Genomic DNA, 23,936 nt, shown 5'->3' with positions numbered 1-23,936 from the left:
TGTTGCCTGTCTTTTGCCCACTCATTGGTTTCTTTCTGAGTCCACAGTAAACAACACAAAACAAAACAAAACAAACCAGTGGGGGTGGGGCTGGTGGCAGGGTGGACACTTGTTTTATTTGCCTCGTCTACCTGTGGCTTGACTGCCAGTGCTCCCGCCCAGATACTGTTATCAGAACACCAAGTAACAAGTAAACATTCCAAGGAGCAGCAGTGGGAAGGTGTGTGGAGGGGTGGGTATAGAGCTGTCAAGAGGTGGCGAACTTCAGCCTGTCATTCTGCTTTCAGTCTTTCCTGCCCTCAGCAAGGTATGACTCCTGCCACAGCACCATTTTAAAACAGTTTTATAATTGGTCAGGGATGGTGAGGCCAGCCGGTCAGCAGATGACTGCAGTTGAAAAGATAACTTGCTATTAGAGTTCCTAAGAGGAGGGGCATGCCCTGTCTGCCCTTGGTGCCTCACAGGGCCAAACCAAAAGCACCAGGGGCTGTCAGGAGGCAGAAGGAACAAGGACACACATAGACAAAAGCCTTTATTGTGGTTTCAATGGGAAGGAATGGGTGAGTCAGGGTCAGCAGGCTAAGTATGGTTAGGACTGGATAGTTTGAATAACTTTGAAGGTTCTGTTGCATGGGGGCTGTCTCTGGTTGTCTTCTACCCACACCTGGGGAGATTCAGGCAGTGGACAATGGCCCAGAATGGAAGAGCTGGACAAAGGCATCGACTGGGGATGTGGGCTCTACATTGGTTAATTTGCGTTGGAAGATGTGCTCACAGAGGAGTCATTTGCTCTCTCTAGGAAAGCCTGGCCCCAGGAGGGGCAGTCCCTTCAGTGTCAGCAAGGGCCCAGATGTCAATGCATCGAAACCTGTGGTTAATACAGGTGCACACATGCCAGCATGAAGGGAAAAGTCCTCCCGTGTGGGAGGAACTACATGAGATGCTTGGGCATTCTGAGGAGATGCAGCTTTCTGCTTAGACTGGTTTGGTTTTGGTTTTAAAGAGTGTGCTGAGGAGGAAGGTTTCAGTGGAGAGAGGAAATTTGGCTGAGCCACCAAAAGCGACGTGTGGCAGTTAGGGGCAAAGATGGCTACAATTGCAGACCTCTTCCTGGACAGAGGCTCAGAATGGGAAGGTGTCTAAAGGGGCATAGCAGGAAAAACGCATCAACAAAAGATCCCTTTCACCAATCCAAGGCCAACAGGAGTCCACAATCTGTGGTGCGGTGAAAGGAGAAAGGAGAAAGGTGCACAGTTTGCAAACTGGGGAAATGCAGACTCAGGTAGAAACTGAACATGTAATCCCTGGACACAAAGGGAAGGCCACTTTTTTAAAAAAAAGATTTATTTATTTATTTATTTTTAGAGAGAAGGGAAGGGCAGGAGAAAGAAAGGGAGAGAAACATCAATGTGTGGTTGCCACTTGCATGCCCCCAACTGGGGAGTTGGCCTGCAGCGTAGGCATGTGCCCTGACTGGGAATCGAACCAGCATCCCTTTAGTTCACAGGTCAGCACTCAATCCACTGAGCCACACCAGGGCTAGGGCCACTCTTGATAGAGAAAGTTCTTGTCCTGGTTTCTGATTGGTCCACTTTTATGCAAATGAGGAATCCAATTTTTCACTCTCTGGTTGGAATAGGACGTTCTCATTGGTTGTTATGGAGCTGCTCTGATTGGTGAGTAAAGATGTAAATAAAGCCCTGACTGGCTCAGTGGACTGCGTGCTAGTCCAGGAACCAAAAGGTCACTGGTTTGAGTCCCAGTTAGGGCACATGCCTGGGTTGCAGGCCAGGTCCCTAGCTGGGAGCATGCAAGAGGCAACTGATCTATGTATCTCTCACATGGATGTTTCTCTCCCTCTCTTTCTCCCTCCCTTCTTCTCTCTCTAATAATTAAAAAAATTCAAATGATATAGGTGTGCAGTTTTGTATGTCTTAGCTCATTGGTCAAAAGATGATACCAAGAACCTCTTTATAACAGTTTGCTCAGACAGTAGGAACACAGTGCGGGAGGCTTGGCAGCCCAGCCTATGGCTTTTCCATGAAACATAGTTTGCATGAGAAGCCTCTGTATAAACAGTGGCTCCTAGTCTGTGTTATGCTTTTGAGCCCAGTTAACCACAAGAAGTCCTTGGTAGGTATATTCCTTCTGGAGTTCAGCAAATTGTTGGGAGACTCAAGTATGGCCAAGGTTGGCTCTTGGGGCACCTGGGTGTCACTCTATAGGAGCTGGACAGAGCAGTTAGCCCTCTGGGATTTCTCCTAGTGAATTCATAGACTCACAGTCACAGAACTTAATCAACAAGGTAGGATGCTGATATGAATTTATTCTGGATGAAAAAATAGATCCACTGTGGCAGGGGTTAAAACTCAGAGTCTCCCAGACCTGCAGGTAATGCCAGTGAGTGGCAGGGCTCTGGGGACTGCAGGGGATAGCCAGGCCACAGCTGAAAGGCTGGAAGCCTCTGGGCTCCAGAGGGTCACATCATAGGAATGGGTTCAGAGTTGCCAGATCCTCTCAGTTTTCAGACAGGCTGGAAATTCAGATCTTGTGAAATTTCCTGAGTTTTGTGAAGTCACCTTGTATCTTGGTGGAATCTTAGCTAAACTTTCTCCTCCTTATCATCGTCTTGGAAGGCACCAGGTAGGCCTGCCATATGGACCCTTTCTGCTCTGCACCTGTCACCCCAATTGATCTGTGATGGTCAAAGAGGAAATGGAATGATTACAAGATGTACCTAAACTGGGAAATTGAGGCACACTAGGGCAGGAGTCAGATCCTGCATCCAAGATGATCCCTGAGGCCGTTTAAAAAATATATTTTACTGGTGATGCTATTACAGGTGTCCCAATTTTTTGCCTTTTGCCCCCCTCCACCTGGCACCCCCTATTCCTTCTAGCATTCCCCCTAGTTCAAGTCCATGGGTCATACATAGAAGTTCTTTGGCTACTCTACTTCCTATAGTGTTCTTAATAACCTCCAGTCTATTCTATATCTACCAATTTGTACTTCTTAATCCCTGCACCTTTTCCTCCATTCTCCCCCTTCCCTTGCCCAATTGATAACCCTCCAGATGATCTCCATATTTATGATTATGTTTCTATTCTGCTTGTTTGCTTAGTTTGTTTTTGAGATTCAATTATTCATAGTTGTGAATTTATTGCCATTTTAATATTCATAGTTTTGATCTTTTTCTAAGTAAGTCCCTTTAACGTTTCATATAATAATGGCTTGGCAATGATGAACTCCTTTTACTTTACCTTGTCTGGGAAGGACTTTATCTACCCTTTAATTCTAAATGAAAGCTTTGCTGGATAGAGTAATCCAGGTTGTAGGTCTTTGCTTTTCATCACTTTGAATACTTCTTGACAGTCCCTTTTAGCCTATAAAGTTTCTTTTGAGAAATCAGCTGACAGTCTTATGGGAATTCCTTTGTAGGTAACTATCTGCTTGTCTCTTGCTGCTTTTAAGATTCTCTCTTTATCTTTAACCTGTGGCATTTTAATTATGATGTGTTTCGGTGTGGTCCTCTTTGTGTGCATCTTGTTTGGGACTCTGTGCTTCCTGGACTTGTATGCCTATTTCCTTCACCAAATCAGAGAAGTATTCTTTCATTATTTTTTCAAACAAATTTTCAATTTCTTGGTCTTTCTCTTCTCCTTCTGGCACCCCTATAATTCAACTGTTGGTGTACTTGGAGTTGCCCCAGAGGCTCCTTAGCCTATATGTGATTTTTTTGACTCTTGTTGCTTTTCTGATTGAATGCTTTTTTCTTACTTATGTTCCAAATCATTGATTTGATTCTTGGCTTCACCCACCCCACTGTTGGTTCCCTGTAAATTTTTCTTTGTTCCACATAGTGCAACCTTCATTTCTGCCTGGGTCTTTTTTGTGCTGTTGAAATACCCAGTGAGTTCCTTGAGCATCCTAATAACCAGTGTTTTGAACTCTGCATCTGATTGCTTATCTCCATTTCATTTAGTTCTTTTTTTTTTTTGAGGTTTATTTTGTTCTTTCATTTGGGCCATATTTCTTTGTGTTCTCATTTTGGCAGCTTCCCTGTGCCTGTTTCTATGTATTAGGTAGAGCTCTTTTGACTCCCTGCCTTAGCAGTGTGGCCTATTGTAGGAAAGTACACCAGTAAGTTGTATGGGGCAGAGCCTTAGGGAATTGCCAGGGCAGGGCAACCCTTATGAACCAGGTTGATGGAGTCTCAGACAGTGTTGTTGCTCTGTGGTTCTGTGTAGGGGAGGGCTCAGAAAGGGGCAGTGCTGCTGCCTGGCTTCTGGAGTTTTGTCCAGGAGGAAGCTGTCCCCCAGCACTTGCCAGACACTTCAGTTTCTCCCCATATGCCACTGATGCTGTTCCAGTTGCTGCGCCAGTGCTGCAGCCTGGAAGGAGTGAGTCTGTGTAAGTTCTAAGTCTACTGTGGGCACTTTAAGAGGAGATGCCTGAGAATCTCACAGTTTCCTCCGTTGCCCCAACCCCCAACTTGTTTTCACGGATAGAAGTTATGAGGACTGATCTTTTTGTCACTGAAACCCTGGGCTGGGTGATCTGGTGTGGGGCAAGGATACTTCGCTCCCCAGGTATTCTTCCTGATTTTTCTACTGCACATGGGTGTGGCACCTCCTCTTCCATGTCTCTGTGTCTCCGCATCTCTGCCCCTCCTACTCTTCTGGATGAATGTAACTTCTTTAATTCTTTAGTTGTTGGACTTCCATACAGCCCGATTTTCTGACAATTCTCCCTGGGGTCTTTCTTAAAATTTTATTTTATTTTTATTTTAATTGTTGTTCAAGTACAGTTTTCTGCCTTTTACCCCCATTCCAGCCCACCCCCGCAGCCCTCTCCACCTCCCTGTGGTCTTGAGTGAGCTCCTCTGCTAGGCTTTATCTGCATGTCCTAGTGTGCAAAACCCTTTCATTCTACACATTGAATGCCTGCTGTGTACTGGGCTTAGATTGGGACTGCACATTCAAAAGTGAAAATCTGATGGATGCTGTGGAAAATTATTATAATTAACTTTTCAACAAAACAAAACAAAACTAAATGGTGCTGTAATCAGTCTTTTTTTTTCTCTCACTGTGGGGTAAAGGACCCTGAAATGGTCTTCTGGTAGCACATGGGAAATACAGGGATTGACAGGTGAGTGGGCAGTTGGGGAGCATGCACAGGTCTCTCATGCTCACATTGCCTGGTCTGGTTCTGTGTCCCAGGCTGTGAGCTCAGTGACTAGGCTGGCCTTTCTGACCCTGGTTTATCCAGTGCCTTCTGTGGTGCCAGCATGAACAGGCATGTAGATGTCCCCCAGAAAAGTGAATAATGTGCAGCAATGTCTAGTTTTAATAGAAAGTATTTTAGACAAACAGCTGTAGGAAAATGTACACTATAATCAAAGCATTTAAAAATGAAAGTTAAGCTCATGGGGACAAATGGAATTTGTAAAAGGACCTGACATTGTGATGACACCATTATTGGGGTTGTGAGTTTTTAGATTGATTGTGCAATGATCTAGCAGGAGTTGAGAGGTTTCCTTCAGTTTGCCAGGCCTTGTTTGGTGCCATGCCCTGCTGTGTTGGCTGGGGTGGACTGAGGGCAGGCCTGGCAGTGTTCCTCAGACGACTGTCTGTGGGGTGTCAGACTGCCTGGGAAGTCGTGCTTGTGGGAAGGAGCCTGTGCTCACAGTACTCAGAGCAGCTGCCCTGTGTGCTCATTGTCACGGTGTCCTCATCACCTCCGACCACACTGCAGGGCTGGGCATGAACTCTAGATGCTTTAAGCACTAAAAAGATTATGGTGCCCTTTAAAAATCACAAATACAGATAGTTACTAAAGTATCCAATTGTATTTAAGAAAGTGTTTATCAAGTATAAAAATTAAGACAAATTGCTGCTTTCCTTCTCACTTTGAGTGATGGGTGGATGTCCTCACTTCACTGGTGCCTGAGGCACAAGTGTGTCTTGCCTGTTTGTTAATGTAGCACTGTGTGTACCTGTATGTATATGCCTGTGTATGTGTGCGTGCATACGAGCATGTGTGCATATATGCATATATGTGAAATGCTCTTGAGAAATCAACAAAAAGGTCAGAGGTATTCAAAGACAGGATGCTGCCCCATCTAGGACTGTAGAGCATCTGCCTGCCTGGGGAAAAGGGCTGACCTCCCACAGGCCGAGGGATGCTGTAAGATTGGTCCAAGGGTGTTGCCTGTGAGGACAGTCCCACACCATGTTATAGACTGCTCCAAGGAAGGCCCCGATTCACACTGACACAATAGCCTTAGACCAAAATTTAGCAGTGTTTATGGGGCACAGGATTCAGGGTGGGATGTGGAGAGCACCTTCCCTGTGGGGAGCACTGGGGAGCCATAAGTGGGCTGACAGCAATGGCCTCACTGTGAGTCTGACAGGAGCACCAGCATTAGTGTCGCCTCCTTGTAGAGAATGTCCTTTTGAAATATGTTCTAGGATGTTGCTCCAGTCCTATTAATTATGTCATAAACTTAGTAAAGCTGAATAATTAATGATCAAGGGACACTTGGAACTGTGAAATGCCATGTAAATGTTAAGGAATAAAAATCACTCTGTGTGTTAAATAGATATGCTGTTTTAAAAATATTTCATGTGGGAAGGTTAATTTCCAGAGGAGCTGAAAAGCTTTCTGTTTTACTGTCTTCAGGAACTTTTTATATTTTATTGTCTTATCCACAGTTTCAGAGACTTTTGTAAACTGTATTCTGAGGTGTTAGAATGGCTTCTGTACAAATGGCTGCTTGTCCTTTTAGCTCTGGGAATGAAGTTGCCTATTGGCTTTGGGTTAAACTGTGTCTACTTGATTCTCTCTAGCTGGAGGTAGTTTGGACCCAAAGAGAAGGAAGAGGTCAAGATCACTGATTACCAAATGCAGAGCCTTCAGCTGATGCCTAACCTGGCCACAACCTTGGCCCTGATCTTCACCAGAAGGTGAGATGGCCTTTGGGGCTTACTTTCTCAAGGTGGGTTAAGGCTCTGGTACTACTAGGAGTGAGAAGAAAGGCTTCATTCTCTTTCATGCTTCATTTCCTCACTGTGAGCATGAAAGAAGTTAATATGGTCCCAAGGTTAAAAGTGGTGTTCACACCTTGACAGTCTGCATATCCAGATGAATGGGATCCTCAGAGAATTTGAGGAGGCATTTCTCCTGAGTTTCTGAGAGAAACAGACTCAAAGACTTCCAATTTCCCACCCCTGATAAAGGCTCTAATTTACAGTAAAGTTTTCAAAAATAGGTCAAGGTGTGTGAATATGTTGGGAGCAGGGGAGGAGCCAGGCTGCAATGAAACAGCAGTAATAGTGCTGTAAATTCACACTGAACCTCAGTTTTACACAGGCTTTCATTCATTCCTCCTCACAGACCCAGGAGATTGCCTGGCAATTATGGGTCATCTCATTCTAAAGATCAGAAAATTGGGATTTGCCAATTCTGGTTCTGACACAGAGCTCCTGAAACCCTTTGGGTTTTCTGGGTGATAGGAGCATCTTATTTTCCAATGAGGAGGGCTCCTAGATGAGGGCTGGCCACCAGAAGGATAAAGCCATGATTAGAAACTTGGAATTTTCAGCTCCCCACCCAATTCTGCAGAGAGGGATAGGAGCTGGAAATGGAGTTAATGATGGATCATGCCTATATGATAAAGTTTCCATAAAACTCCAAACATACAGGGTTCAGAGAGCTTTCCTCAGGGTTGGTGAACATGAGGAGGTGTAGGAAGAGTGGAGCCCAGAGTGGGTGTAGAAGATTCATGCCCCTTCTCACATGCCTCACTCTGTGCCTCTCTTCCCTCTAGATGTTTATCTGTGTCCTTTATCCCATCCTGTTATACATAAATTGGACTTCTATAATAGATTGGGAGGGCCACAGTAGAATGTGCCCTCCCACACATACAGCACCACAACTCAGGGAATAGGTTGCCCCACCCTGGTGAATACCTAAGGCTCTGCCTCTTACAATGTAACAGGTGTGCTGAGGCAAAGAAATATGGGCCAAATGAAAGAACAGACCAAAACTCCAAAAATAGAAGAAAAAAAACCCTCCAAAAATAGAACTAAGTGATGAAAAGATAGCCAGCCTATCAGATGCAGAGCTCAAAACACTGGTAATAAGGATGCTCACAGAAATGGTTGAATATGGTTGCAAAATAGAGGAATAAGTTAAGGCTATGAAAAGTGAAATAAAGAAAAATATACAGGGAACCAACAGTGACAGGAAGGAAACCAGGACTCAAATCAATGGTTTGGAGCAGAAGGAAGAAATAAACATTCAACCAGAACAGAATGAAGAAACAAGAATTCAAAAAAAATGAGAGGCCTAGCAACCTCTGGGGCAACTTTAAGCACTCTAACATTCCAAATCATAGGGGTGCCAGGAGGAGAAGAACAAAAGAAATAAATTAAAAACTTACTTAAAAATATGAAAGAGAACTTCTCCAGGAAGCTCAGAGAGCCCTGAAGAAGTTGGACCCAAGGAAGCACACACCAAGGGACATCATAATTACATTAGCCAAGATTAAAAATAAGGAGAGAATCTTAAAGCAGCAAGAGAAAAGGAGACAGTTACCTGCAAAGGAGTTCCCATAAGACTGTCAGCTGATTTCTCAAAAGAGACCTTGCAGGCAAAAAGGGACTGGAAAAAAGTATTCCAAGTCATGAAAGGCAAGGACCTCCATCCAAGATTACTCTGTCCAGAAAAGCTATCATCTAGATTGGGAGAGCAGATAAAGTACTTCCCAGATAAGGTCAAGTTAAAGGAGTTCATCATCACCAAGCTCTTATTTTATGAAATGTTAAGGGAACTTATCTAAGACAAAAAAGATGATCAAAACTACGAACAGTAATATGATAACAAACTCACAACTATCAACAACTGAACCTGAGACAAAAACAAAAACGAACTAAGCAAACAACTAGAACAGGAACAAAATCACAGAAATGGAGATCACATGGAAGGTTACTAGTGGGGAGGGAGCGGGGATAGGATGGGGGAAAAGGTACAGGGAATAAGAAGCATAAATGGTAGATGCAAAATAGACAGGGGGGAGTCAAGAATAGGAAATACAGAGGCCAAAGAATGTATATGTACAATCCATGGACGTGAACTAAGGGAGAGGGGGAATGCTAGTAGGAGGGGTGTTTCAGGGCAGTGGGGGCTAAAGGGGAGAAAAGATTGGGACAACTGTAATAGCATAATCAAAAAATATACTTAAATTTAAGAAAATTTTAAAAAATTAAAGACGGGGATGTTAATAATAGTTTAGAAAATGGAGAGGTCAAATAACTTCTATGCATGAGCCATGGACATGAACTAAGGGGTGGTGGATTTCTGGAGAGAAGGGGGATACTGGGTGGAAGGGGGCAAATTCAGAACAACTGGGACAACTGTAATAGCATAATCAATAAAAAGCTTTTTAAAAAATTAAAAGAGAAGTAGAATGTGTGTGTGCTTCAAAGGACAAGAAACATGTAACAGACAACCAGGAAAATTAATAGACAACCCACGCAATGGGAGAAAATACTTACAAATTATATACTGGATAAGGGATTTGTATCTGTAATATATAAAAATTATTGCAATTCAACAATAAGATGACTAATAACCCAATTGAAAAATGGGCAAGATCTGAATAGATATTTCTTCAAAGAAGATATACAGATGGCCAATAAACACATACAAAAAAACTAAAAGTCATTATTCATCAGGGAAATTCAAATCAAAACAATAATGATATACCACTCACATCCACTCAGACAGCTAGAATAAAAACAGACAGATACTAATAGAATGTGCTATTGGGGATATGATGAAGTGGCACCTTTGCACATTGCTGGTGGAATGTAAAATGGTCCACCCACTTTGGGAGATAGTTTTCAGTTCTTCAAATGTTAAACATGAAATTACCATAACCCAGCAATTCTCCTCCTAGTTATACATACAAGAGAAATGAAAGTGTGTATGCAAAATCTTGTACATGAATGTTCACAGCAACATTTATAATACCTAAAATGTGGAAATAAGCCAAATGTCCATCACCTAATAAATGGGTAAACAAATGTGTTATATCTACACAATGGATTATTATTCATCAATGAAGAGGAGTGAAGTACTGGTATGTGCTACAGCAGGAATGGACCTGGAAAACATTATGCTAGGTGAAAGAAGCTAACAACAAGAATCATATTGTATAATATGATTCCACTGATATGAAATTTCCAAAATAGTCTGGTTTGGAGGGACAGAAAGTAGATGGGTTGTCAGAGACTAGTGGGTAAAGGAGAGAGTGAGGAGTGACTTCTGATGGGTATGGAGTTTCTTTATGGAATGATGAAGTGCTCTAAAATTAGATGCTGATGAACTCTCAGTTCTATAAATATTTTTATTTGAATGGAATTGCTTTGAAAATTTATTTTCCAATCATTTGTTAATGTCATGTGAAATGTAACTGATTTTTAAATATTGTCCTTTTATTCTGTATTCTCACTAAATTCACTCATTAGATCTAATTGTTTTTTTATAGACTCTAGGATTTTCTATATTCACAGTCAGATCACATGCACATAGTTTTACTTTTTCCTTGTCAATATTTATGACTTTCTTCTTTTCCTTGCCTTGTTGGACTGGCTAAAACCTCCACTACAATACTGAATGGCGGTGGTAAGAGTAGACAGCCTTTTCTTTCTGATTTTAGAGGAAAGTCATTTAGCATTTTCCCATTTGGTGTGAATACTCACTGCAGGATGTTGTGGGTGTCCTTTCTTACACTGAGGAAGTTTTCTTCTAGTTAACTAAACATTTTTATCATAAATGTTGAATTTTGACTAAAGTCTTCCCTCTTTTATTTGTCCTATTTATGTAGTTGCTATGATTGGTCTGAATTTGGCTATTGGAAGCTGTTTTATGTTGACTCCCATATCTTCTTTTTTCTGTTAATCCTTTTGCTCAGCTCCTGCTAAATCTGCCCCCCCCCCCATCTGAAACCATGAATAAACTTCCTTAGCTGTGGACAAGGCTGCTTTGTAATCTTAATATTTATAAGACTATTATTTTTACCTCTCTTCTTTTATTAATGATATGTCAGAAAACACCTAGCATGAAGGCGCATGAAGGTTTGTTAACACTTAATTGCTATGCCATTTCCTATTGTTCTCACACCAGAGTTAGGCCACCAATTTCTTATGGGAAACTCAAGGTTCGTCCCTGTTTTTCCACAAATAGTGTAGTGACCACACGGCCTGGATATTCTCATAAAGTATCAATTAAGGAAATTCTGTTAACATACCATGGTTCATTAGTAGTCTGGCAAAAGAAGGTCACATAGATACTATATAAGCTGGACTACGAAGGAGATCACACACAGGTATGGAGGGTCACACCTTACAGAGCAGTTATTTCTGGGGCAGAGGTGTCAAATGCCTGGCCTGTGTGTCTGCGCTGCCACTTTTCACTCCCTGTGCATAGCAGACATCAATGAGTGATCACAGTTCTTTTTCCCACTGAGCTCACTCCTATATCCTTTTGAAGTGCTCATTCTTTTTTTAGCACTTCTTTAATTTATGACCACATAAGATGCTCCAGGGTCATCTATCCTTCCCTCTTCCTGCCCAGCCCCAGAATTTCTGGCTCCTTTTATTGGAGAATGATGTTTAGAGCCAGAGGTCTGGGTGCTGTATGTGCTGGCTACTACTGCAGGGTCACTGTTCTAGTCCCTCTCAGAGGACATGGCTGGGAAACGTCTGTGTCTATTGGTATATGTAGTAAAATTAAAAAAAAATTGGTTTACACTGATACGTGTGACCCCAGTCCAGCAGCACAGGATTTACACCAGTGTTTTTCCCCTTCTGTATTTGTAACTTATTTCTCTGACTGAGAAATCTGACTCCTACTATTTATAGTACATTTTCTTTTTCTTTTTTGTTTTTTCTTGTTTCCAATATGTCTTTTAAAATTAAAAAAATTAAAATTATAGTTGACATACAGTATTATTTAGTTCCAGGTGTACAACATAGTGATTAAACGTTTATATGTAACTTAGAAAGTGACCCCCCCATAAGTCTAGTACCCATCCAACACCACACATAGTAATTATAATATTATTGACTGTATTCCCTATGCCATACTTTAATTTACATGCATACCATGGTCAAACAAGAAAATGTATTGTAGCCCCGTGACTATTTTTATAACTAGCAATTTGTGAAATAGTCACTAGGATATAATACATTTTCTTGTTTGACCATAGTATGAATGTAAATTAGTTTCAGAATTGCAAATCTGTACCACTGAGAAAAAAGTTACCAACCAGATGATACTGTGAGTGAATAGTTCTTCTTTTCTTTAGCCTAATCTAACTGTTTCATGCTAAAATATCTCTTGAAGCATTTCTTTAGCTGCATTCCTCTGTTTTTGATATGTTATAGTTTCATTTTCTGTTTTTTAGTTTTATCTCTCTCTTTTTTAAAAATTACATTTAACTGATTATGCTATTACTGTTGTCCTGGGTTTTCCCCCTTTGCCCTCCTCTACCCAGAAACTGCCACTCCTTCAGGCAAGCCCCTCCACCATTGTTCATGTCCATGGGTCACGTGTACAATTTCTATGGCTACTTCATTTCCTGTACTGTATTTTACATCCCCATGGCTATTCTGTAACTACCCATTTGTACTCCTTAATCCCCTCACCTCTCCACCCATTCCCCCACACACCCCTCCCATCTGGCAGCCATCTTTTAGTACCTTTAACATTTCATATAATAATGGTTTGGTGATGATGAACTCCTTTAGTTTTTTCTTGTCTGGGAAGCTCTTTATCTGTCCTTTGATTCTAAGTGACAGCTTTGCTGGGTAGAGCAATCATGGCTGTAGGTCACTGCTTTTCATGACTTTGAATATTTCTTGCCAATCCCATCTAGCCTGTGAAGTTCCTTTTGAGAATTCAGCTGATAGTCTTATGGAGCCTCCCCTGCAAGTAAGTAACTTCTTTTCTCTTGCTGCTTTTAAGATTTTCTCTTTATTTTTAACTTTTGGCATTTTAATTACGATGTATCTTAGAGTAGGCTTCTTTACATCCATCTAGTTTGGGACTCCCTTGTGCTTCTTTGACTTGCATGTCTATTTCCTTCACCAAATCAGGGAGGTTTTCTTTCATCATTTTTTCAAACAGATTTCCAATTTCTTGCTCTTTCTCTTCTTCTGGCACCCCTATGATGCGAATGTTGGACCTCTTGAAGTTGTCCCAGAGGCTGCTTACACTATTGTCATTTTTTTCTGGATTCTTTTTTCTTCCTGTTGCTCTGATTGCATTTTGCTTCCTTATCTTCCAAATCATTGATTTGATTCTCAGCTTTATTCACTCTACTGTTGTTTCCCTGTACATTGTTCTTTATTTCAGTTAGTGTATCCTTCATTTCTGACTGGATCTTTTTTATGTTGTTGAAGTACTCACTAAGTTCCTTGAGCATCCTTATAACCAGTGTTTTGAACTCTGCATCTGATAGATTGCTTATCTCAATTTCATTTAGTTCTTTTTCTGGAGTTTTGATCTGTTCTTTCATTTGGGCCATGTTTCTTTCTCCTCGTTTTGGCAGCCTTCCTGTGTTTGTTTTTATGTATTAGGTAGAGCTGCTTTGACTCTGTGTCTTGGTAATGTGGCCTAATGTAGTAAGTGTCCATTAGGGTCCAGTGGCACAGCCTCCTCTATCACCCAGTCTAGGTCCTCGAGGTGTACCCTTCCTGTGGCTGAATACACCCTCCTCTTGTAGCTGAGCTGTGGTTGCTTTTGGCAGGTCAACAGGAGGGGTTTATCCAGGCCAGTCATTTGCAAAGATTGGTTGTGACCACCAACCTCCCCTCTCTGTGGAGGATCAGCTGTGCAGGGGCAAGGTGGTGGTACTCTGACATGGTCTATAGCTGCCCACTGGGTGCATTGACCCTGTGGTTTCCTGGGTGGTGCAGGCCACGGTCAGCCCCAATCTGTGTTTTGTCCAGGGCCACGCTGCCTGAGCTATAAAGCAGTCTGAGTTGACTGCTACTTGTGCTGGGCTTGGAGATTCCCAGGTGAACCCAAGCTGCTAATCTAGGCTGACTACTGCTAGTGCCATGCTTGGGACTCACTGAGGCCAACTATTGCTTGTTTGAGAGTATTTAGGAAGCCGCGCAGCATGAGCCAAGACCAGCTATTTATATAGAAAAGCAGCTTGGATGGTCCTGTAAGTTGGGTAGGGTGGAGCCTCTGGGGGTCTCCATGGTGGGTCAAACAGTGTCAGCCAGGTTGATGGAGTCTCAGATATGGCACTAGCCTGCCAGCTTGGTGGGGGGAGGGTTCATACAAGGAACAATGCTCACCTTGATGCCAGATACTTCAGTTTTTCCCTGTATACCACTGGTGCCTTTCAAGCTGCTACCCCAGTGCTGGAGCTCAGAGGGAGTGAGTCTGAGTAGGTGAGTCCACGTGTGGGTTCTTTAAGAGGATCTGCTTGGGACTCCAGAAGTTTCTTCCACTGACTCAATCCCCGTTGGGTTTTGCAGCTAGAAGTTGTGGTGACTTATCTTCCTTGCACTGGAACCCTGGGCCAAGGGACCTGGTGTGGGTCTGGGACTCCTTGCTCCTAAAATATCATCCCTCCTGAATTTTTACCCACCACACATGGGTGAGGGACCAGCTCATTCTGTGTCTGCGCCCCTCTTACCAGTTTGAATGGATGTGGTTTCTTGAATTCCATAGTTGTCAGACTTCCATTCAGCTTGATTTCTGATGGTTCTGAGTTGATGGCTGTTCTATGTTTTAGTTGTCATTTTGATGTGGTTGTGCGAAGAGGTGAGCCACATCTGCCTACGCCGCCATCTCGACTGGAAGTCTTCATTTTCACTTTCATTCAGTTCAAAATATTTTAAAGTTTTCCTTGAGACATCCGCTTTGACTGCTTTGGTTATTTAGAAGTCATAGTTCAAGAGCATCCTTTACATGAATTCCATTCTTTTAAATGTGTGGCCCAGTACACACAGCTGCACAGAGGCACACATTGAGAAGAATGCATGCCCTGTTGCAGCTGGGAAGATTGTTCTGTAAATGTCTATATGGTTAAATTGACTGGTGGTTGCTCTTCATTGATTTTCTGTGTACTTCATTCTGTCAGTGACTGAAAGAAGAACATTGGCATTTCCAAAAATAATTATTTATTTGTCTCTTTTTAAAATTTTTTAGATGCATACACATGTGGGATTGTTATGGCTTCATGAATAATCAACCCTTATTATCATGTAATTTTTTTCTAAATCTCTGAAACTATTCCTTGTCCTAAGCCTATTTTGTTGTATTAATATAGGCATTCCAGATTTCTTCTGTTTATTGTTTTCGTAGTGCACCTTTCTTCATACTTTTATTTTAACCTACCTATATTTTAAAGTGATTTTCTTGTAAAACAACCTATAGTTGAGTCTTGGCTTTTTAAATTTAATTTGAAAATCTCTAACCCTTAAAATGTGTGTTTAGACCAATTGCATATAAAGCTATCATTGACATTTTTGGATTAAAATCCATGTTGTTAGCTGATTTCTAAATTCCCCATTTTTTTTTTACCTGGCTGCTCTTGTGTTATTGAATGTTTTTTATTATTCCATTTTATCTCTTTTATTGATTTATTATTTGTTCTTCTTTTAAAAATATTGTAACTGTTGACCCAAGATTTACAGTATAAATCTTAGTGATCAGAGATTATCTTTAAATAATATTATACTGCTTTCATCAGGAACAACTATAAAAGACTCATGGATAAAACCAAAGGGGGTGGAATCAGGGGAGGGAGGTGGGGATGGCTGGGGTGGTGGGTAAATGCAGACAATTGTACTTGTCGTACAGTTTATGCTAGCACAACAATAAAACAATTAAAAACAAATAAATAAGTAATATTATACTGTTTTCCATATGGTGTAAGGATCTTAAACACTGTACTCTCAATTCCTCCTTCCCATCTTTTTTTTCTATTACTGTTTTCATATAATTTACTTTTAAATGTGCTACAAGTACACAATACATTGCTACACTTTTTGTTTTACATAGTACCTAAGGAAAGTTGAATTTTATTTAACCTTCATTTATTTCGTTTCCAATACTGTTAATTTCTTTGTGTATATCCAAGTTTCTAACTGATACCATATTTGTTCTGCCTGAAGAACTTTCAACATTTTTTTTGTAGAATAGGTCTGCTAGTGATAAACTCTCCCCATTGTTTGTTTTATGAGAAAGTCTTTATTGCTCCATTTTTTGGGGAAAGACATTGCCAATAGATACAGAATTCTTGGTTGATAGTTTATTTTTCTTGGTACACATTAAAGATGTCATTCTATATTGCCTTCTTGATTTTTCAGTTCTCAGGAGAGAACAGCCACCACTTTTTTGGCTGTTTCCTTAATACTTACATATTCCTACTCCAGCTGCTTTTAAGATTTTCTTTGGTTTTCAAATTTGATTATCCTGGTCTAGGTGCGGTTTTATGGTTTTGTGTGTTTGTGCTCTTTGTTGAGCCTCTGGGATGTGTGGGTTGAAGTTTTTAATCAAATGTGGAAACATTTTTGCCATTATTTCTTTAAATGTTTTTTTCCTGCCCCATTCATTCTTTCCTTTTCCTTCTGGGCTTCTAATTATACAGATGTTAAACTGCTTGTGTTGCCCTGCATTTCACTGAACTGATTTTTTTCCTATCCTTTTTTCTCTGTGCTTCAGTTGAAATAATGTTCATGGATCCAGCTTCACATTCTCTGCTCCTTTCTTACGCAGTGTCATGTCTACTGAATAAGAAATGCCTGTCCTCTCTGGAACGCAGTTTATCAAGGCTTCCTGCAGTGTTTTTACACTATTTACAAATCCATGACCCAAAAAGTTGTAGACCACATAACAATGAGTGACTATATAACCACTTGCATCTTTATGTGGAACATGAAGTGTCACGTGTATTGACATTTCCTTTTTCTTCTTCTCCAGTTTTATATTTTAGCTTGATTTAAACTTAATATAACTTATTTTTAAAGTGGTGTATTGCCACTCCTAATAAAAATTAAAGTTTCTCTTGATTTTTAGGGAGATACTCCCCAAATGCCAACATCAGAGAAATAGAGGTCACAGTTCTAGCTTTCAGTTTCAAAGGGAGAAACAAGGAGTAATTCATGGAAATAGATGAACAGAGCCTGGATCCCTGACCGTGAGCTGTGCATGGGGCAGGCAGCACAGACCAGACAGGTCAGGACTGTGCCCTCCTCAGACTGAAGTCTCACTGACCTGGACCTTTATGACTTTCTTGACTCTCACCTACCTCCCTGTGCCCTCTCCATGGTCCCTGTGTCCCCATCACAGCTCTGTTGTTCTTCACTTTCCTTTCTTTTCCTCTGTCCCCTGATTATGGCTGGGGGTGAGCCACTGAAAATCTGGCTGGAGGAGTTGCCAGGAAGAAGTGTCACAGTAGGGGGATGGGTTGTCCAAGTCCAAGAACCAGTCCAGGGAGAAGCTGGCATTTTCTGCAACATCTTCTGGCTTTCTTGCTTCTCTCTAGTTCACTGACCCTGTTCCCACTCCTTCGATTTATGAGGAAATAGTTTAATGAAAGCTGGTTGTTACATGACAAAATTTATGCTAGTACCTCTCCCCTGTCACACACCCCACTTTTCTAAAACTAGGGGTATGAGCTGTGACCGTAGTTCCTGCCTCCCGACCCATTTCAGTTTGTTAGAGCCAGCAGTCCTGCTCGCTAGGTCCTGGATGTATGGAGGTGCTCGAGTCTGATGGGGACCCTGCTGTGTGGAGCTTGCCATGCCTTGTCTGGGGCTTTATGGGAGCAGGTCAGCAAGCAGACCATCTTCCCTGTCCCCTTCCTTCCCCATTGCCTCCATAGGCCTGGGGACAGGGAGGGCCTGTTTGGCCCTTAGTGAGCCCCCCATCCCCACCCTGCACCACTCACGTTCCCTTGCCCTCAACAAACCTGTTGGGTCCAGGAGCAGACCCCACTGGCTACTCTGCTGCTGGACAGTGCTGACTTGCTGAGGAGAGGGCTGGCTTGGTGGGGCCTCTGAGTGAGGTGATGGACTTCTGAGGAACCACCAGGGCTATACTTCCTGCCCACCCTCTGAAGAGCTGGCAGAGCCGGTGCTTCCTTCCTCCCTATCCCCTCTTGGGCACTAGCCACCTTTTCAGGCCCTATGGACCAGGTAGCTAACAGAATGGTTACAGTCCCTCCTGGGTGGCTGTGTGGCCTGATGAGACTCCCATCTCTTGCTTTTGGCCATGGGTGCTTATCCTGGAGTCTCTTATTAACCTTCTCCCATGGGAGCTCGGCATCCAAGGCCTGCTTCCCACTGCTGAGAGCTGGTTGTGCCCCAGGTGCTCCCCTGCTCAGTGCCACACCCATGGTGACAGTCAGTGGGTCGCACTCAGTATGCATACTGTGATGCCCGGCTGATGCCCTCTGGCTTCTCCCCTGTGACTGGCACAGTGAGTCCTCCTGTGGTCGTAGCAGATACTCAATGAACTTAGTCATTGTAGTTGCCTCCTAAGCTTTCTACCCCCATCCCACCAGTGACCACATTCCACTGAGTTTTCCTCCCACACTGAAACCTCCCACCCTGATCCTCTCACCTGGCTTCTCACAGCTTCCTCCCTCAGCCCCCACACCCAGCCTGGCCCTTGTCAGATTTGTTTTCCACCTACCTGAAATGGAAACTGAACCTGAATTCCTACTTGCCTGCTGGGACCCTCTGGTGGCCTTCCAGTGTCTTTCGTACTGGATAAAACTCAAGCCCCTTCCTCTGGCCTTGGAGCACCTGCCCCTCCCAGCCCTTGCCAGCCTCTACCCCATGTCTCATTTCTTTGGTCTCCCTCCATGGGCTCAGAGTTCAGGCTCCTGTTTGCCTTGGCCTTTCTTACAGGCACCTCCCACCATGCTTCCATCATTTACCTCTCATGTCCTTGCTTTCCTTCACCTGGTAGTTCACAGTCATCTTGTGAGATTACAGTTCAGGTTGTCATGTCCTCCAAGACACCTTCCCTGAGCCCTTCCTGGAATAATGAGCCTTTTATAAGCTTGGAACAGCAACCTGGGTCCCACTGATCACTGACCCATTTCTCTTGGTTTGTGGTTGTAAGTTCCTCGAGCTTAGAAATTGTGGTCCTTACTTTGGCATCTCTTCATCTAGGAGTGCTTGGCTCTTTGCATGTGGGGATTCCAACTGAATGAAATTACCTTGTGCAATTACATACACTTGGAGCTTTGCTTTTAAACATTCCAATGATCTCTGAAGCAGAAGTTACACATCGTGAAGGAGGCCAAGATCTGGCCAGCTGAGGTCATTAGCAGAATTACCCAGTGGGATTTGCTACAAAATGAAGTTCCCAGCTTAGAAAAAGACTAACAACTTTAAAGAATGTCAATATTTGTGGTGTGCCAGCCAACAGCAGTGTTCTGGGTCTGCCTCTACTCTTATTGATTCCAGGCCAAATGGCCAACTCAACACCTAGGCTGGGTTCCTGGCTGTGAGGGGCCACAGCATCATTGTGCTGCTGTCTTTCAACTGGATCCAGTCATTCTCTATGGCAATTTGTACCCGCCATCTGTAAGGATAAAATTAAGGTCATAGCTCACATTTTCAGTTGCTTTACTGTGTTTCAGGCATTGTTCTAAGATCTTATGGGCAGTAACTAATTTAATGCCTCATTTTGACTCAACAAGTTTATCTCTTTGTTTTTAATTGATGTTTTTATATCACCTAGAACCATTCCTGGAACAGCATAAGATTTCAAAAACACTTGTTGAATGAATGACTGATAGAATGGTACTTCATCCAAGTCTTGTCCTTGTCAAAACATGGAGTTGAGGATAATTAAACTCCTTAGATATCCCTCACCAAATGAACTCTACTGTTAGTTCATGGAACTGTGGTTTTAACATAATATTGATATCTTATTATGCCAAAAAGTCTTACTTGCTCTTCTTATGGAAAACAGATTTTGTAGTTGAATCCTGCTCTCTTGCTGACTTAATGGTCTTAGAGATACTATATTGCATTTCCCATGAATCTTGCCTTGATGTGGGGAGGTGGGGGGTTCTAATACTTAAACTGGATGTAACCTATAAACAGATGTCTTACATTTCTAGAGGACTTGCCTATTAAATAAATGTTTAGAAATAAGGAATAAATTTGCCATAGATCCTTATTTTCTTATTTATCTATTTATTTTAAAAATATTTTATTGATTTTGCTATTACAGTTGTCCCATCTCCCCCCCTTTATTTCCCTCCACCCTGCACACCCCCTCCCACCCACATTCCCACCTCCCTTAATTCATGTCCATGGGTTGTACATATAAGTTTTGGCTTCTACATTTCCTCTTCTATTCTTAACCTTCTCATGTCTATTTTGTACCTACCATTTATGCTTCTTATTCCCTGTACCTTTTTCCCCATCCTCTCCCCTCACACTCCCCACTAATAACCCTCCATGTAATCTCCATGTCTGTGATTCTGTTCCCGTTCTAGTTGTTTACTTAGTTCATTGTTGTTTTTAGGTTCAGCTGTTGATAGTTGTGAGTTTGTTGTCATTTTACTGTTCATATTTTTGTTCTTCTTCTATTTCCTAGATAAGTCCCTTTAACATTTCAAATAATAAGGGCTTGGGGATGATGAACTCCTTTAACTTGACCTCACCTGGAAAGCACTTTATCTGCCCTTCCATTCTAAATGATAGATTTGCTGGATAGAGAAATCTTGGATGTAGGTCCTTGCCTTTCATGACTTGGAATACTTCTTTTTAAATTATTTTTTATTATTTTATTGTTGTTCAATTACAGTTGCCTGCATTTCCCCCCCCCCCCACTCCCCACCTTGGAATACTTCTTTCCAGCCCCTTCTTGCCTACAAGATTTCTTTTGAGAAATCAGCTGATAGTCTTATGGGAACTCCTTTTTAGGTAACTGTCTCCTTTTCTCTTGCTGCTTTTAAGATTCTCTCCTTATCTTTAATCTTGGCTAATGTAATTATGATGTGCCTTGGTGTGTGCTTCTTTGGGTCCAATTTCTTTGGGACACTCTGAGTTTCCTGGGCTTCCTGGAAGTCTATTTCCTTTGCCAGATTAGGGCAACTCTCCCTCATTATTTTTTTCAAGTAAATTTCAATTTCTTGCTCTTCTTCTTCTCCTTCTGGCACCACTGTGATTAGGATGTTGGAATGTTTAGAGTTGCCCCAGAGGTTGCTAGGCCTCTCCTCACTTTTTTGAATTCTTCTTTCTTCATTCTATTCTGGTTGAATGTTTGTTTCTTCCTTCTGGTCCAAACCATTGACTTGAGTCCCAGGTTCCTTCCTGTACTATTGGTTACCTGTACATTTTCCTTTATTTCACTTTGTATAGCCTTCACTTCTTCCTCTATTTTGTAATCACACTCAATCATTTCTGTGTGCATCCCAATTACCAGTGTTTTGAACTCTGTATCTGATAGGTTGGCTATCTTTTCATTGCTTAGTTGTATTTTTTCTGGAGCTTTGATCTGTTCTTTCACTTGGGCCATTTTTTTTTTTTGGTCTCAGGTGCACCTGTTACGTAGTAAGGGGTGGAGCCTTAGGTATTTGCCAGGGCATGGCAACACACATCACTGTGTTGTGGTGCTGAATGTGGCAGAGGTGTCCCAGAGGGAACAATGCCACTTTCTCGGCTCTCAACTGGCTTTCAGTCACTTTCTCTGCTATCCACAAGCAAATTGGGCTCTTCTTGTGCTGATTTCCAGGTGGTTGATTTTGTATACATTCTAGGACCCTGTGGGTCTCTCCAATGAACTCTCCTGCGAGGCTGGGAGTTTCCTCTGTCACTGCAACCCCCAAAGTTTTTGTCAGTCAGAGGTTTTGAGGCTTTATTTCCCCACATTAAAATCCTGGGTTGCATGGTCTATCTCGCTCCCTAGTTGTTCCTGTTCCCCCTGGTTTATCCATACACGAATGTGTGTGTGTGTGTGTGTGTGTGTGTGTGTGTGTGTGTGTGATTAGGGAGGTCAGTGAGGAATCATATAGACATTTTTTTAAATGATCAGATATGGATTTCTTTGAGAGTCATTTCACTGGAGTCCAAGCCCAGGACACGGGTGATGGTACTATGGTGTAAGGGCACTGACACACACATTGTTTATAATGAAAAGAACATGGTATTTAGGACTACAGAGCACTCAGTTTGAACCCTACCTCTGCCCCAGCTCATTTGAGACCTTGACTTAGGTATGTAACCTCAGCTGAGGCCCAGTTTCCTTATTTGTGAAGTAGGGCTGTGATTTCTTATTTCACAAGGTTGTTATATAGACCAAGTGAGGCAATAAAGGCAGAAGCCCTGTAATTATAGTAGTTGCTCAATGTAGTTAGATTTCTTTTCATCCAAGTTTCATGTTTTGTCAATTGCCCCAGCTTAGCAGTCTCAGGTGTGTGATTAGATAGCACTTTTTCCTCTTTGTGCAGGATGAGACTCAATGCAACCTCTTTTGCACATGCAGATTTCATTGAGGAAGCAAGGATATTCAGAAATTACAAGATTATCTCATAGATGGAAGAAAGTAAAAATAAGCCCAAATTGATTTTCATCATTAAGAAAATGAAGAGAGAAACAGAATGGGCACAAATGTTTGCAATCCATATATCTGACAATGTGATGTTACCCAGAATATGTGATGAACACACTCAACCAAAATAAAATGAACACGCCAATAGAATATGGACCGAAGATTTGAATAGACACTTAACAGAAGAAGATACATGAATGGTCAGTCAATAGACCCACAAAAAGATGCTCACAATCATTACTTATCAAGGAAATGAAAATTCAGACCATGAGGCTATGCCATTGCATATCCAGTGAAATGATCAAATTAAAAGGACTGCAAAGACCAATTGTTGGCCAGCATTTGGGACAGCTAGAATTCTCACACTGCTGGTGGGATTGTAAATTGCTTTGGAAAAGTATTAGAAAGCTAAAAATACATCTACCATATGACCCAGTTATTTCACTTGAGGGAAATGAAGACATATGTCTCCTCTAAGATTTTTACATGAATTTTCATAACAGTTTTGTCATTCCTGAAAACTGGAAACAACCAAAATGCTCATTAAAAAGTAAGTGCATAAATGAAATGTGATATATACATTGCACAGAGTGGAATTCTAGCCAGTAATAAAAAAGAACAACTATGACTGCATGCTACAATATGATGAATCTCAAAATAATATGCTGCTTGAAAGAAGCAGCATGCAACACATACTGTACAATCCTATTTACATAAAATGCAAACCAACCTATAGTGACAGAGCAAGGCAGTTGTGAGGAATACAGTGGGGGTGGAGGAAGCAATGAACTGCAAAAGGGCAGACAGGCATTGTTTTGGAAGGTGTTAGAAATACTCTGTAGCTTGGTTGTGGTGGTGTTCTGATGGGCGCATGCAGTTGTCAAAACTCTTTAAAAGGTGCTCTTTGAATGAATGCAATACATTGTAAATAAATTATTCCTCAAGAATGTTGGTAAGGAAAAAAGATAAATTGCTTAAAACATGAATACTAATGAAGTTTATAACATGTAGAATATATATGTATCCTACATATATATGAATATAGGAATATATATATAGGAATATATATATGTAAGTAGCATAATGTACGGGAGAAATGTAGAATATATATGTATCCTACATATATATGAATATAGGAATATACATATAGGAATATATATATGTAAGTAGCATAATGTATGGGAGAGTAAAGCGAAGTATACAGTTGCATTGTTGTGAGGTCCTTACATTATCTGTGAAGTGGTATAATATTTGAGGGGGAAATGTGATGTTAGAGATGCATATTTTAGCCCATAGAAAAATCTCAAAAAAAAATAGAGTAGCATAGT

At 41.7% G+C, this 23,936-nt stretch overlaps 1 protein-coding gene across 1 annotated transcript in view; it reads left to right on the top strand.

Moving 5' to 3' along the window:
- ACOXL (acyl-CoA oxidase like) overlaps positions 1–23,936 on the top strand; it is a 272,913-nt gene that overhangs the window by 90,432 nt on the left and 158,545 nt on the right. The window contains 1 exon segment of the mRNA XM_045827274.1: positions 6,859–6,965. Coding sequence (XP_045683230.1) covers positions 6,859–6,965 — 107 coding nt within the window.

This window comes from Phyllostomus hastatus, unplaced genomic scaffold, assembly GCF_019186645.2.
Source record: "Phyllostomus hastatus isolate PE091 unplaced genomic scaffold, TTU_PhHast_1.1 phas_scaffold_78, whole genome shotgun sequence".
Taxonomy (NCBI): Eukaryota; Metazoa; Chordata; class Mammalia; order Chiroptera; family Phyllostomidae; genus Phyllostomus; species Phyllostomus hastatus.
The sequence above is the reverse complement of the archived record's forward strand: the minus strand, read 5'-3'. Positions and strand labels throughout refer to the sequence as shown.